Genomic DNA, 15,000 nt, shown 5'->3' on the forward strand with positions numbered 1-15,000 from the left:
AAACTGGACTGGTCGAGCAACACAGACGTCCTGTGCAAAAAGGGTCAAAGTTGTCACCACTTGCTTGCTTGGCTTGGTGGCATGCGCATTCTATGCAGTCAAGAGGACCAGCTCTGCCCTGGACTGCCACCTAGACTCCATAAAGAAAGTGGGGGAGAGGAGGGTGTTACCAAAGCTGGCATCCATCATGAACAACTCCTCTTACCCCCTACATGAGACTGTGGGGGCCTTAAACAGCTCCTTCCGCAACAGACTGCCACTCCCACCATGTAAGAAGGAGCACTACCACAGGTCCAACAGCTGTCAGACTCAGATCAGATCAGAAATACTTTATCAATCCCTGTGGGGAAATTGTTTTTGTTACCGCAGCTCCCAAACGGTAAGTGAGATAGTGAGTGATAGCACGAACACAATAGCAAGAAACAAAACTTTAACAATATACACCTATACGATATCCTATTTTAATACTATATACACATGTATAAATAACAGTTAAATAAAACCAGTAACAGTAAAATAAAATAAAAAGTAACAGTGAACACTGAGGTGATGGTTTGATGGTAACCCTGCCTACCCCCCACTGAACTCTTTCGTCTGCACACCATCAGCAGCCAACCAACACTCTGCACCTCACCCTCCCCTCAGACCCCCCACTGGCTTAGACTTCACACCTTTCCCCTTCCACAACTCCTGTCCTACACAACTCAACTCCACCAACTAAACAATGGCTCTAGACAGGACCTTTTCCGTTTTCACAAGTTTCACAGCCACTGTAGTTTATCCTTCATGCTTGGAGGGATAGGCGTGCTGTATTCAATTGGTTGCAATCTGCAACCTCACCACTAGATGCCACTAGATCCCACACACTGCACCTTTAATGACTTTCTTTGAGATGACTTCTTGACTTTTTGTCTGTTTATATATATATGTCTCTTTTCTTATCCAAATTGCATATATACATAGATGTTTCTATATCTTATCTGAATGTAGTGGCATCTAGTGGTGACGTTTCAGTTTGCAACCGACTGAATACCCCTCACCTCGTCCTCTCTGTTCAAGCATGAACGCAAAGCTGTGTGGCTGTGAAACTTGTGGAAAACACAAAAGATCCTTCGTAGAGCCTGTGTTTGGGCTGCTGTAGAAACATTGTGGTTCAACATGTATGTGAAAGTCTCACTCTAAGGCAGTGGTTCTTAACCTTGTTGGAGGTACCCCACCAGTTTCATATGCTCATTCACCGAACCCTTCTTTAGTAAAAAATATAATGTTTTTTTTTACTGGTGCACAAAATGAACCGTGCATTAACATCACCTTGTTCGAATAACAAAACCAACACAGTGCATGAACTCACAACAACTTACCTCAGTGTGACTTCTGCTGTTGCCTTTGAGAGACCAGTTCAGATATGCGTGGCTTCACCTTGGCAAGTGCCAGTCTAATGTCATTTTCACAACAAAGTCTGTTCCTTTTCTTAGTTTTGATGTCCAGCATCCTCGAAAAACGATTGCTCACAAAGATATGTTGTAACAAATGGTATAAAAAATTCCAGGGCGGAGGATCCACCAAACCCCTGAGACCGACTCACCGAACCCTTAGGGTTCGATCGAACCCAGGTTAAGAACCACTGCTCTAAGGTAACATGTATACACTATTCAGTCAATGGATTCCCTTAACATTAGCACCATATTTAAAAAAAACTACATAAAATGCCACCAGACTGACTTATTATTTTCCTTTTATGACAAAAAAGCAGCACTGCACTGCAGTCTGAATGTACCACTCAGTGTCACTGTGTTTATGTGGCATTCCCAGTGAACATACTGGAAGCAGACTGGATGAAATGTGTCAACAACATCGTGGTACTTCATTGTAAAGAAAAAAGAAAAAACAGTTAATGCAAAGACAGTAAAGAAGAAAAATCCCACGGGACAGAGCAGGAAATACGACAAACACGAGGAGGAAGTGATGAGCAGAAACGCGCCCGGCAGTATGATTGGTCCGCGCGGTCCGACCATTTCCGCCGCCTCGGGGCCACCAACACAGTTTTTTCTGCTCCCGTGTGGAGTACACTCGCACTATCTGAACTGTGTCAGTCCTCAGACGGAGGACTGTGTGCTGAAGTTGGTGTCTAGACACGGCTGTGCCTTGAAACCCAGAGGCTGGGTGTGAGAGAGGTAGGCACAGTGAACTCTGTGAGCGCAGCCTTTGTCCCAACATCCACCTCCCAGATAATGAGGCTAACGCAGCCGAGCTAATGTTGTGCTGCGCGGATCGATCACCGATAACTACTGTAATGCAGCGAGGGGCTAGATTTATAGATAGACCTTGTTGAAGTCGGCATTTGTACTTAATAATCCCGTTTTTAATTAAAACAGCAGAAGCGTTGGGAAATCATAAACGCTAGCTGGTTAGCATTAGGAGCTAATAACATAAGGTGAACCAGAGCTAGCTGCGCTAACGTGGTGTTAGTTAATCTGTTAAAGAGGTCAGGTCGAGCTGGTGCGTGGGTTAATTTAATGTTTAATACATGTTTAATACAGACTGTGATGTGAGTAACGTTAGCTCGTCTTTACATGCCCGGGTGATTTCACCAAATTGTACTTTATCGATAGGTTTGATCCATGCCAGACGATAGCAAGCTGCTCCGAGTAAATACTTTAAAACGCGTGTTGTTTTATACCTTTTTATAATTTAGTTTGTGTCTTTATTTGAGCAGTGGTTTGATGGCTGCATCAATGATTTCTATAGCAACCAATACTGTCGCCATCTTGGACGAGCTTTGTTCCTGTGAAGGCCCCAATCAAACCAGAGTAACCACCATCAGTACATGCTGACAGAGGAGAGGCTTGTTTCATGTTATTCCAATGTGGCTATAATCAATATTTTAATATCACCAAGGGGTCAGATCACTGTGTCTGAGCTCCCCTCAGGTCTGACAGGGCGTTTTATGGTCTTTCAGCTCTTTGTTTCGGATCTTTTCAGGTGAAAAGCGCAGCTGTTCAGTACCTGCCGAGCACCGAATGGCAGATGGTTGGATGAAGTGACCAGCTGGTGAACATGGTGGTGTATTCAGCAGCTAAAGAGCCAGATAGTTTGCCTCAAGAGCTGGTGGCAAAGACACAGAGGTTAAAAGAAGTGATGTACAATTGTCAGGAGGACAGAAGTATCACTACAGTTGAAGGGGAATGTAAATAGGCGACTGCTTGCTCACACGTTTGGCTGTGACTACATTTTGAGGCGAGAACACGTCAGCGTTTCTTTTGACAATGGAACAAATGAGTACATGTAATATGAGAGTTGTAGCCCCTCCTGGTGAACCCACAGTTTTTGTTTTTTGTGCCCTTTCAGCTTATTATTTTTGGTTGTACCCTTTACATTACCTGCTCTTAGTTGTTGACCTCCTTTTTGTTCAAGAATATGGAAACAGATACTTGTAAAATGCAGGTTCTCCAGTAATCCGATTACTGCAGTGCATACAAGTAAATCCTCAGATTTTACACCTTGATTTTGGTCTACTAATTAGTAATAAAATTACTAAATCATCTTTATACTTACAGTGTGTTAACAAAATAATCGTGTTTGTCACAGTTATGTAAACTACAGTGATTCTTCCTTATCATTCATACTTCACTGTCTGATACGAGTCTACATGTTAGAACATTAGATATAACCGAAAGACATTGAGAATCCACTAAGCATTCATCTTTTATAATGCTGTTCTGCATAGCGCTCCATTATAACAAAGCAGGCGGCATGTGATTTGTCCGTTTTGTGCCAAAGGAGAGTCAGATGATGCCACAAACACCCGTTTTATGGGTTAACAAAGAAAGTTGATAACCACCTCTGTGATGCTCATCGTCTCTGGCTGGGGTTTAGGTTTTGTCGAGACAAGAAACTAAGAAAAACCCGGCTGTGTCCAACTTGCTTCATATTACAACTGACGTGCTGTTAAAGCTGAAAACATCAAGTTGGTGTTTGTAACAATTCAAATACACTGCATTTATTCATAAATGTGTCATTTTTGTATAATTCAAGAATTTATCAAATTATTCATTATTAACTTTTCTCTCACCCAGCTGTACTTTTTCGGTTTAGATGGTGCAGAATTAGTTTTTTTGATTTACATAATTTGCTTGTAGCATATTTGATCAGTGCTTTGTAGCACCGAACAAATATTTTCAAAAAATGAGAAGAAGTGGTGTTCAGTGTGGTTAAATATTGTGTTTTTCTGTTGTCGCAGGTCCACGATGTCTGAACTTTTTATGGAGTGTGTAGAGGAGGAGTTGGAGCCGTGGCAGAAACAAGTAACTGAAGTTCACATGATAGACGATGATGACGATGAACCCATCTTCGTTGGAGTGCTGTGTATGTCATGGCAAATCTTTAAAATATATTAATTATTTAAGAACGAATCATTGCGAAATCATGATATGACATACAGTTCAGAATCACCTTTGGCTGTTAAATATTTAGTATTAAACAGTTTAATGTTAATATTATTCATATTTTTAATGCAAAAATCACATTGAAGCGCTCATTTTGGCCCTTTTGTATGTTCCTACAGCTAACCAAAAGGACAGTAAACCTACCCCTCCACCTCCTCAGACTAACACTGCAGGGAAACAAGAAATAAAGCGTCCTGCTCCTCAACCTGCCATTGGCTCCTCACAAATAATGCTGCCATTGAATATTGCTGGAAATGCAGTGAATACTGCAGCACCGAATCTGACAACAGTGACTCCACAGCCTGTTATCGTCAATAACCAGGTATCGTTGATATTGAAATTATGCTTTCAAATCATGTGCAATAAGAACGAATACCAGTTTAATGTGGATTTGTTTTTTGTTTTTTCAGGGCTTTATTGTCACTTCTCCACAATTAGCAAACAGCACTGAGTTTATTGCCTCACTTGGGTCCCAGTATCCCCCTGGGACATCATTTACAATCGTACCAGGTAAACCTGACCTGATCAGATCCCTCTTATATAAATAGGAGAGGGATTTTGTCCTATAAATCTTCTGATTTTTCTAATACAAAAGGTTTTGTACTCTCTTATGTTTGACCTTTGTTTGTCTTTCAGCCGGCCAGCAGCAGCTTTTTCAGCATGTCACTCCAGCCACAGTAATACCTGGTGCTGTACACAGGCCTCAGGTGCAACAAATCAGCAACAACATTGTGACGTTGTCTAACGTCCAGAGCCCTGCTCTGTATTCAACCCAGTCCAATCAGTTGCAACCCAACCGGTCCAACTCACATCCTCTTCAGACCTTTTCTCTGCCTGTGATGGCCAATAGCAATAACAGAGGTAAGTTTCTTAATCTAATCTTTTAACCTTACTTCATCTGATCTGCAAAACAGTCAGCTGCTGGAAACTAAAATGTAAACGTATTTTCCTCACACAGACCAACTCTTAGTCAAACGAGGACTGCCACCACAACAAATAGAAAATGTAGCAAAAAGAGTCAAGCTTGATTTGGGTAAGTTTCTATTACCAGAGGAGTCTTACTGATATTGTTTTATAATCTCATACCTGTAAATAAACCCCAGATCAGCTTGTTAATTGTAACATTTAACTGGTTTTCTGTAGGGCCGACAAAATCAGTAGCACCAGCAGAAAACGGGATTGTCAAGAAAAAATGCCCAAAGTGTAAAGGAGAATTTGTTACACAGGAGACTCTGAGATCTCATATGGCGGTGAGTAAACACTTTGTGAAATGCTCTTCATGTTTTTTTATCTTTGCTGACATAAATATGAAGTTTGTTTATGCGTGTTAAAAATCTCTTTATTTCAGTGCTGTGGTGCAATAGTGGAAAGCACAGCCTCTCCAGCTGTGGATACGAGTGCAAACAAGCGCATCATGCTGGTCTCAGATTTCTACTACGGCCAGTTTGAGGGAGATGTGAAGAAGGACACACAGAAGACCAACTCCACTTTCAGGTGCCAGAGCTGTTTAAAGGTTCTCAAGAACAACATCAGGTATGATAACATTAAAATAACCGCGTAATAATCTGTTTGCTAAATATATCATGTCGGCTGGCAAGATCAAATACAGCAAGGGCAACTTAGGATGTCTATCCCAAGCCCTGCCTCCCCTTCACCTCTCCTCTGAATGTTTGCCAAACCCCCTTGAGGGCAAGCTGCAATTATCCTGACATCCCAGTACCTGTCTGCTAAGCCTACAGTAGCGCTGCAACCATTAGTCAATTCATCAATTAATCAATTAGTAGTTACAACAGAAAACTAATCTGCAACTCTTCACGATCAGTTAATTTAAGAAAAAATGCCCACATTTTCTGGTTCAAGCTTCTCCAGTGTGATGAACTGCTGCTTTTCTCAGTTTTATATAAGCTTAAACTGAATCTGTTGATCAGACAATTAGGACTTAGTGATAAATCAAGAAGATGATCCACAGATGAATCAATCGAATGGCGTAAGACGTGTTTCTCTGCACAGGTGAAGTACGTTCTCTGTGTTAGCTCGGCTTGCTAAAGGTCGTATCTTGTTGTCAGTTCTGTGATTTTCCTGAATAGTATCTTTGGGTGCATAGAGAGTGAAATGTGTACAGTTTGGTGACGTCAGCATTGCATCTCAACGTCCTTCTGTTGGCTTCATCCAGCTGGTTTAAAGCATTTGGACTAAGTGGTAGCCTTGTGTTAAAACAACGCAGGGGGCTGCATTTGTGTGGGGCAGACTTAACATGGATTTTAAATCTATTATGATGATTAATTGTCGTATATTTGGGTAACCCTGTTGTAAATTGAACCAGTGATTTGACTTGTTTTTTTTAAACCCTACATTGTGGGAAAATGATTTTCCAACATTGAGTCTCCTGTAAAAAAACATGAAAATAATCGACACACTCTAAAATGCAGACTGAGACTTGAAAGACTCGCTGAAAAGATATCTGTCCAGTGCCAATAAAGAAAGCGCAGACGTCTTCCTGGGCCCTCACTGCAGTTTTCTTTTCAGATGGATGACAGTATCAGATTGTTCTCCCTCATGGGCCTAAAGATGAAAAATGACTGCTAGTTTAGGTGGCGTAAGAACTGCTCCTTTGATTAAATAACTTTGCTACAGAACATTGCAAAAAAAGCTTCTGTAAGCTGCTTTTAATGGGGAAACACATTTGTACTGCAACCGCACTCTCACAGTCGAGGTCATAGTTCATCCACATAAAAATTTCTATTAGGGGAGCTGAGGCAGCAGAATGTGCAGGCTGAAAAATGGGCCATGTCTCGTCAGGGCAGCAGTGGCAGGTAGCTGTGGAGGTGCTAGTTATAGCCGCGAAGCAATACATCATTAGGCAAAACAAAAATCTCTGTGTAATTGCCGATATTATAACAGCCATTATACATGCTTAGAAAGTGAGGCGTAAGGAGAGTACTTCATTTATCTTTAAAACCTTTGGGACCGAGACCATAACCACTGCAAGTACACAGGCCATGAATATGAAAATTTCCCCCCATTGCCTGACATTGTTTGTTTTGTTTTTTTTTTTTCATTTTTTCGTTTATTTTATCCTTTTAAAAATGAAAATATCTAAGCGAATATCACTGTGAATCTCCTGCATATGAAGATTTTAAACTCAGAGTTTTATTGTTTTTATTTGTTTTTGTTGGTAGCACAGCTTCACTCTCTTAGGGTGAATGAAGTATTGTGTTTTCTGCAACAAAATATATTTTTTTATTATTTTAACTGTCAATTAGTAGTAATTGTTTAGTCTATGATTTAAAAAAAAAAATACAAAATGCCCATCGCAATGCAACATGACCAACTGTCCAAAACTGGAGAAATCCAATTCACATCTAATGCAGAAAAGAAAAGCTGCAAATCCTCATAAAATCAGAAAAATTTATTATTGAATCATTGGATGATTGAGCGCTGGAATAATTTATTCAAAAGGACAAATCCTACCAAATTTGGAATAAATGGATTGAATTTATAGCCCCAAAGCATGCAGACTTTGTCTGACTCCACTGACGCTTAGTGCTACTTCCCTTTCTTTGATGTGAATAATAAAAATATAAGCTCCCTTGGTTCAATTGTATATAGTTAATTATAATTCATTGTGAGACAGACATATGTGAGAAAGACAAAGCTATGGGTGGATTTTAAGCAGAAGTACACTGGGATGATGATGATGATGATGATGAGGAATAATAATAATAATAATAATAATAATAATTAGAATAATAATACATATACATATACATAGTACATATATAAAGACTAAAAAAGAGAATTATTGAATTAAACAAGTAACCAATTATCAAAATTGTTGCAGTTAGTTTTATGTTCATTAAGCTGAATTGATTTGTTTCAGGTCTATTTGATTTAATCTGTTTGTCCTGTTTTTGTTTTATTTTTCATTGAGTTATTGATGGCCTCCCCATCAGTCAGTGGTTTCAGTCTTTAGTGTCATCCAAACAAATGTGTTACTAAATGTTGTGCTTCACAAAGCGACTGATCATTCACCCTCTCCTGCAGGTTCATGAACCATTTGAAGCACCACCTGGAGCTGGAGAAGCAGAACAGTGAGAGCTGGGAAAGCCACACAACTTGCCAGCATTGTTACCGACAGTACATGACTCCATTCCAGCTGCAGTGCCACATCGAGAGCGCTCACAGCCCGATTGAATCCTCAAGTATGACATAATTGTCTATACAGCTCAGTCTGACATGACAGTCTGAGTGGACTTTTTTGTAATTTTCTTTCTTTTCTTTTGTTTTTCAGCCAATTGCAAGATATGTGAGCTGGCCTTTGAGTCAGAGCAAGTTCTTCTGGAACACATGAAGGACAACCACAAGCCAGGAGAAATGCCTTATGTGTGCCAGGTCTGTTACTTCATACTGAGTTGGTGTTTGGTTAAATCTTTCCAGAAAATGTTTGTCTATTAAAGTATCACTGATACTGAAATTCTGTTTCATCGATTCCACAGGTCTGCAATTACAGGTCCTCTTTCTTCTCAGATGTGGAGGCGCATTTCCGAACTGTCCATGAAAACACAAAAGACCTGCTCTGTCCCTTCTGTCTCAGAGTTCTTAGAACTAGTCATATGTACATGAAACACTACATGAAACATCAGGTATGTTGCTGCATTTCATCGAGTCTGTTGTAAAAGCTAGTAACGCCATTTGTTTACTGATTCTGTAAATTCTCAAGATCGGAAAAAGAATATTTGCAAGAGTTTGGACTCGGTTTTGGTTTATGCTATTAGCTCCAACTCCAACTTGGATTGATTTGGTTGTCTGCAGAGCACCTTACTGTAATACATAAAAGGCTGACAATAAAACCTGCTTCTCTTCACCTGCCCTAAAGGAGCAATAAACATGGTAGAGTTGTTTGGTAGGAACCAAACAAAATTAATTGCCGTTCTATTAATAGCAAAGTAGCTTCTAGCTTCTTCTAGCTTCACACACGTTATATTCTTTCAGTGAATCCAAATGAAACATCTCATCAATTAGCCTCTAGTCGCACCACTTATTAATCATGTCTTTTTGTTTCTACACTGTGGTGTTTTTTCTGTTTCAGAAAAAAGGGATTCATCGCTGTGGAAAATGCAGATTGAATTTCCTCACCTACAAGGAGAAATTGGAGCACAGGACTCACGTCCACAAGACCTTCAGAAAACCTCGGGCCTTGGAGGGCCTTCCTCCAGGAACAAAGGTCTGACCATAACCATAACAACATCAGTACATAAATACATTTGTTTTAAACCGTTTGTTCGTGTTCTTTGCTAATTTAATTCAGCTTCAAATTATATTGTGTTCTCTTCTCAGGTGACCATTCGAGCCTCCCTCACAGGAAAGACACCCACAAACCCAACGTCCCATGACCGTCAGTTTGTTGTCAGTCAAGAAGCACCAGGTTTCAATCAGCAAACCAAATCTTCAGTCGGTGTATCCAAGTCTAAATCAAACGTCTCCGGAGCGCAAAAAGCCAAGGCCACGCAGAACAAGAAGCAAAATGGCCGCACCACCAAGCACAATCTGGCGCTCAGGAATGTCAGGTTGGTAACTCACGCTTTTTCACACAGCAGTCATGGACATTACAGTAATAACTCAGCTCATTTACTGAAACAGAACACAGTTCTTTGCTATTCCAACAATTAAAAACATCACAGGGTCACACGTTTTCTATGAGAAGATTTTAGTCCTTTTAGGTTTCAATTTCACAAATGTATGATATTGCATATGTAAGCAAAGTTGTATAAACCCTTTTGTGGCTCCAGAGGCAGCTGCATGAAGTCAGATTGAGTGCCTTGAGTAATGTCAATTGAGTCAGTGTTGTTTGGGGTTGAAGTATACAAGTTTGAAAATAAAAATAAAAACATTCTGGGGGTGTGGACTGTAGTTCACTCCTCTTCTCTGCTCGAGACTTCATTAGCTGCTACTAGTATAACACAGCAGAATCAATGACTGAACTGTGAGGTGTTCATGTGCGTCGTGAGATCTCTGGTTCTGCTGTATTCTGATGATTGCATTAGAGTTTTGTCGACGTGTAATGCTCATTCGAGTACTGTTTTAAGAAGCAGTCAACGCAGGCAAAGTTCATTTTGAAGGCTTGTTTATGTCATTTGTGAACAGATGAAATATTTGCGGTGTAGATAACGTTTGGTGAATTAAATCAGTTCTTGAACATACATGTGCCTCGAAATAATCTATAATCCTTGGCATGTCCAAGGATTTGTGGCCCTTGAATCATTCAGGATCCCCCATCCCCACCCACTGGGTATTCATGGCAGGATGGGAGCAAATTAATCGACATTATTAAAGCCTAGCAATACACAAAGTAGCTAATTGTGTTTTCAATTAATTTTCCAGACACTTCATTAAGCTGGCTAAAAATAATATGGTGTATAGCTGATAGAGTGGGATTTCTTTCTTTAAAAAACTAATGAGTGTGATATTTGGGTAATTGGGCTCAGTAATCAAAAGCAGTATGCTGGCTTTAGTCATATAATATGTGTTTTTAAGCAGATGAGACATGAGATAATGTAGTGGTTTAATATAAGTGTTCAGACAAGTAGAATAAAATGAGGACCCTGCAGGCCTCTCAGCAGACACTTAACAAAGCTAATTGGTTTTGGGTTTCTGCGTCTGCTATAATCAACGAACTCGGAGTGTTACAGTTCAAATAAATGACAATAAATAAGATTCCAATGCAGTATCTCAAAGTCTGACTCGACTCATGGAAAGTCAATCTCTTAAGATTGTGATTGAACTTTATTTTTTGTGCTCCTTTTTTTTCTTCCAATTTTCAGAGTCAGTGGAGGACGTTACATTTGTATCGAGTGCAACTCGCAGGTGGACGACTTCTTTTCTCATTTCCCAATGGTTTCCAACTGTGGCGCGTGCAAATATCGGACAAGTTGCAAAGTTGCCATTGGGAATCATATGATAAAGTGAGTAAAAATTTGAATTGAATTAGTATTTGTGAAAATGTGTGTATGCAGTTATCTGACAAATATTTCTTTGGCCTTTGTCAGATTTCATAGTACCATAACCAAACACCGATTTCTGAAAATGGATCATAAGAAAAATCCATCTGGATTAAAGTAAGTTACTCTTATTAAATTATATTCCATACAATAAATACATGGTTTATGCTTTCTGTTTGGCATTGAACAATATGATTTTTTCCCCCTAGATTCACCCTCGTGTGTCTCAACTGTGACCTCCTTGTGGACGCATCAGGTGGCGACCTGATGACCAAACATTTAACTGATAGACCAAGTCACATATGCAAAGTCATTCAGGAGAAAGGTATGTTCCTTTACTGCTAGTATCACGGCCATGGTACTTTGTGCTACAAGTTTCTTGAAAAGGTTGTCTCTTGTTTTTAACTCGGCAGATACGAAAGCCAAAGATCGAGTGTGAGTAGAAACTACTACACACATTACATTTTGTCATCTATTTATTTTTAATCTAAAGACAAAGTATAAAATCCTAGAACATTTATTAAATGCAACTGAAATTAAACTGTATGCACTCTACATTAATCAGCTGTAGTTGGAGAACTTGTTTTTCATTTAGCCAATCATTGTTTCATATTCACCATATTTGCATGAAGCAGTATAGTTGTTTTTACCAGTGCAACTTACTCACTTACCTTTCTCCAAGTAATCCCCTTTTTTGTCTGGTCCCTGCTCTGGTGTATAAATATGTATTAACATCATAGAGCTGTGGGTGCCCACAGACGGCTACAATAACAACAGTGGATGTCTGTTCTGAGAGTGAAGATAAATCCCCTTTTTAGTCCCAGAATCTGACGTGATTTAAGGTGTTTAGAGGTCCTTTGGCCTCAACAGCTGTCTGCCAGCTAGCACCAGCTCTGTCCCTCTGCTTCGCACAGTTCTCTACTTTTTCATCCTCACATAGTCTAACATAATGCCCCTTTATCTGTTTGTTTGATATTGCTTAGTTGTGGAGCATTTGGCTAACAAAAACCAGATGCTACATTAATCCAAAGGATGCTATTACAATGATTTCTTCTCCCTTTTCTGTAGGCATCTTGTCTTGGGGAAGCCAGCAAAAGTCTTGTATGTCTTGACACCACCGCCAGCCCAAAAACAAAAAGAAATGGACTTAAAAGTAGTTGAATGTGCCACATCTCAAAGTGTTACTCCTGCCACTGTCGACCAACCAGAATCCGAGGCAATGCTACCAGCAGGTGATCAGGAAACACATGTCACTGCAGGTTCCTCTGAAGGAGAAGTACAGCAGTCGGCACTGCCGACTTTATCATCTTCCTGTCCTGTGACATCAGAAGGGGCTTTAGGAGTCTGTGACGAGTCAGGTAACTCAGAGAGCCTCGAGGTCAGAGAGCAGCTATCTGACTCAGGGATTGTCCCCGAGGGTAAGAGGGAACAGCAAACTAAATCAGAGTGAACCTGTGCAGCAACTAAACAATGCATAAGACGTATGAGAAGACCATTTCAACATCCAATCAGTCATACCTCAGCAGTGTTTCAAATATTGAACATATGATAATGATGATGATGATATTGATATTTCCTATTAATTCCCTCGAGATTCTTGTTTGGCAAGCCAATTTTAACGAAAAACAAACACAAACCACACAGTGTTTGTGTGTGTGTGCTGTTGATTTGACTATGATTGTGGCTCATTTTTTATGTCTTAAGTTTCCAGATTGGTCCTTAAGGAACAGCAACCAGACAAAATGACAAAATGTAAATGTAAAGGACAGTCCATCAGCCACAAAAAGGACAGTATTTGGCTCTTCTCCTGATCCATACAGTATCCAGACATACTAAAATATTTTTTTGTTTTTACAGTTTGAGCTGAGACTATTTTACACTGGTGTCTTAGTTTGAGTTAAGATGGTTGTTTGTTTGAATTTTATATATCATATAATTTTGCCCCCGTTTATATTGAATGTGAGGTTGCTATACCAAAAATATAAAGTATCACTAAAATAAACTTAGCTTCTGGAAAAGCTACTGGTTTGTGGCAGAAATAATCGATGTGGTACAAATATGTTGTTACCAGCTTTTTTTTTTGGACATCCGAGACTAACATTTATCCCAACACTCAGAAAGATGCTTTAAACCACTAAGAAATGTATAGAAAATACTGGCATATTATTTTATTCCCTAAGAAAAAGGGTGTCAGCTTTGTGGAATGTGGCTTGGACAAGACGGAGAAAAATAAAGCATTGAGCAACTGGACAATGACCATAACTGAGAGGTGAAGAAAATAATATGTATACCACTGTACTCACGTATATTTTATTGTCATACTTTTAACTGATGAAAGTGCCAGAATGTACAAAAGAAAAAAATCTGTATATGTTACAGTAAGCAAAGGTACTCAGCACGACACTTGAGCTTGATTTAATCATGCAAACAATTTGTATGACTGAGTTGTTTAAGTTGCCTTTTTATTTTGCATTTAGGATTTAAAAAAAGGCTAATTCCCTGTAGCTCTGAGGATGTTTTATATGATACAAATTGTTTACTTTGTGTGACTTAAATACTCCAATTGTCATTGTTGGTTTCATAGGTTTTTAAAAAGGGATATCACTTGTATGTACAGTATCTGTAGAGCAAGTCTGTAAATGCTTCTATGTCTATGATGGCGCTGTAAATGTAACCTCCTGAGTCTGTTTTGGATACATTCCTCAAAAGATCTTGTCCTCTGCTTAGGGCACATTTTCCTCAGAGATCTATAAATTAATGGGTTTGGATCCGTGTTTTCCTGTTACCATGTAAATAAATCTTTACTACAAGAGGATTTAGTCTTTGGGTGTTATTTTCCAGATCGAGAATTATCACCAGAGACCTCAGGTTTTTGGATATTATGTTTATTTATTCCTCTTTGGATATTATATTTACTTATTCCTCTTTTAAATATTATCTTTACTTATTCCTCTTTGGATATTATATTAACTCATTCCTCTTTTAATATTATCTTTACTTATTCCTCTTTAAATATTCTCTTTACTTATTCCTCTTTGGATATATTTACTTATTCCTCTTTAAATATTCTCTTTACTTATTCCTCTTTGGATATTATCTTTATTTATTCCTCTTTTAATATTATCATTACTTATTCCTCTTGTAATATTACTTATTCCTCTTTAGATATATTGACTTATTCCCCTTGTAATATTATCTTTACTTATTCCTCTTGTAATATTATCTTTACTCATGCCTCTTTAGATATATTGACTTATTCCTCCTGTAATATTATATTAACTTATTCCTCTTTAGATATATTGACTTATTCCTCTTGTAATATTATCTTTACTCATGCCTCTTTGGATATATTTACTTATTCCTCTTTAAATATTATCTTTACTATTTTAATTCCTTTCTGGATATTAGATAACTGTACCCATGTAAAAGTAATTAGTGAGTACATTTAAATTAAGTTATGTGTATAAAAACAGGTTTTTTGTTAAGACGTGAATGAGACTCGTTTTGAGTTTCCCGGACCTGACGTCATTTTCAACGATCATTTTAATTGGCTAAGC

The 15,000-nt window shown here is 38.8% G+C and overlaps 1 protein-coding gene across 1 annotated transcript; it reads left to right on the plus strand.

The window, feature by feature from the left end:
* Positions 1–3,139: 3,139 nt before the first annotated feature.
* Positions 3,140–14,258, plus strand: znf280d (zinc finger protein 280D; the record flags this gene model as incomplete). The annotated part of the gene is made up of 18 exons (XM_027281342.1): positions 3,140–3,237; positions 4,241–4,365; positions 4,565–4,767; positions 4,856–4,955; positions 5,082–5,306; positions 5,404–5,478; positions 5,589–5,695; positions 5,794–5,978; positions 8,490–8,647; positions 8,737–8,837; positions 8,942–9,088; positions 9,535–9,669; positions 9,783–10,012; positions 11,267–11,407; positions 11,492–11,560; positions 11,653–11,768; positions 11,857–11,878; positions 12,512–14,258. Coding segments are annotated over 18 exons (2,619 nt in total), but the record flags the coding sequence as incomplete, so codon positions are not given.
* Between the last annotated feature and the right edge of the window lie 742 nt (positions 14,259–15,000).

The sequence above is a fragment of the Larimichthys crocea genome, chromosome VIII, assembly GCF_000972845.2.
Source record: "Larimichthys crocea isolate SSNF chromosome VIII, L_crocea_2.0, whole genome shotgun sequence".
Classification (NCBI taxonomy): domain Eukaryota; kingdom Metazoa; phylum Chordata; class Actinopteri; family Sciaenidae; genus Larimichthys; species Larimichthys crocea.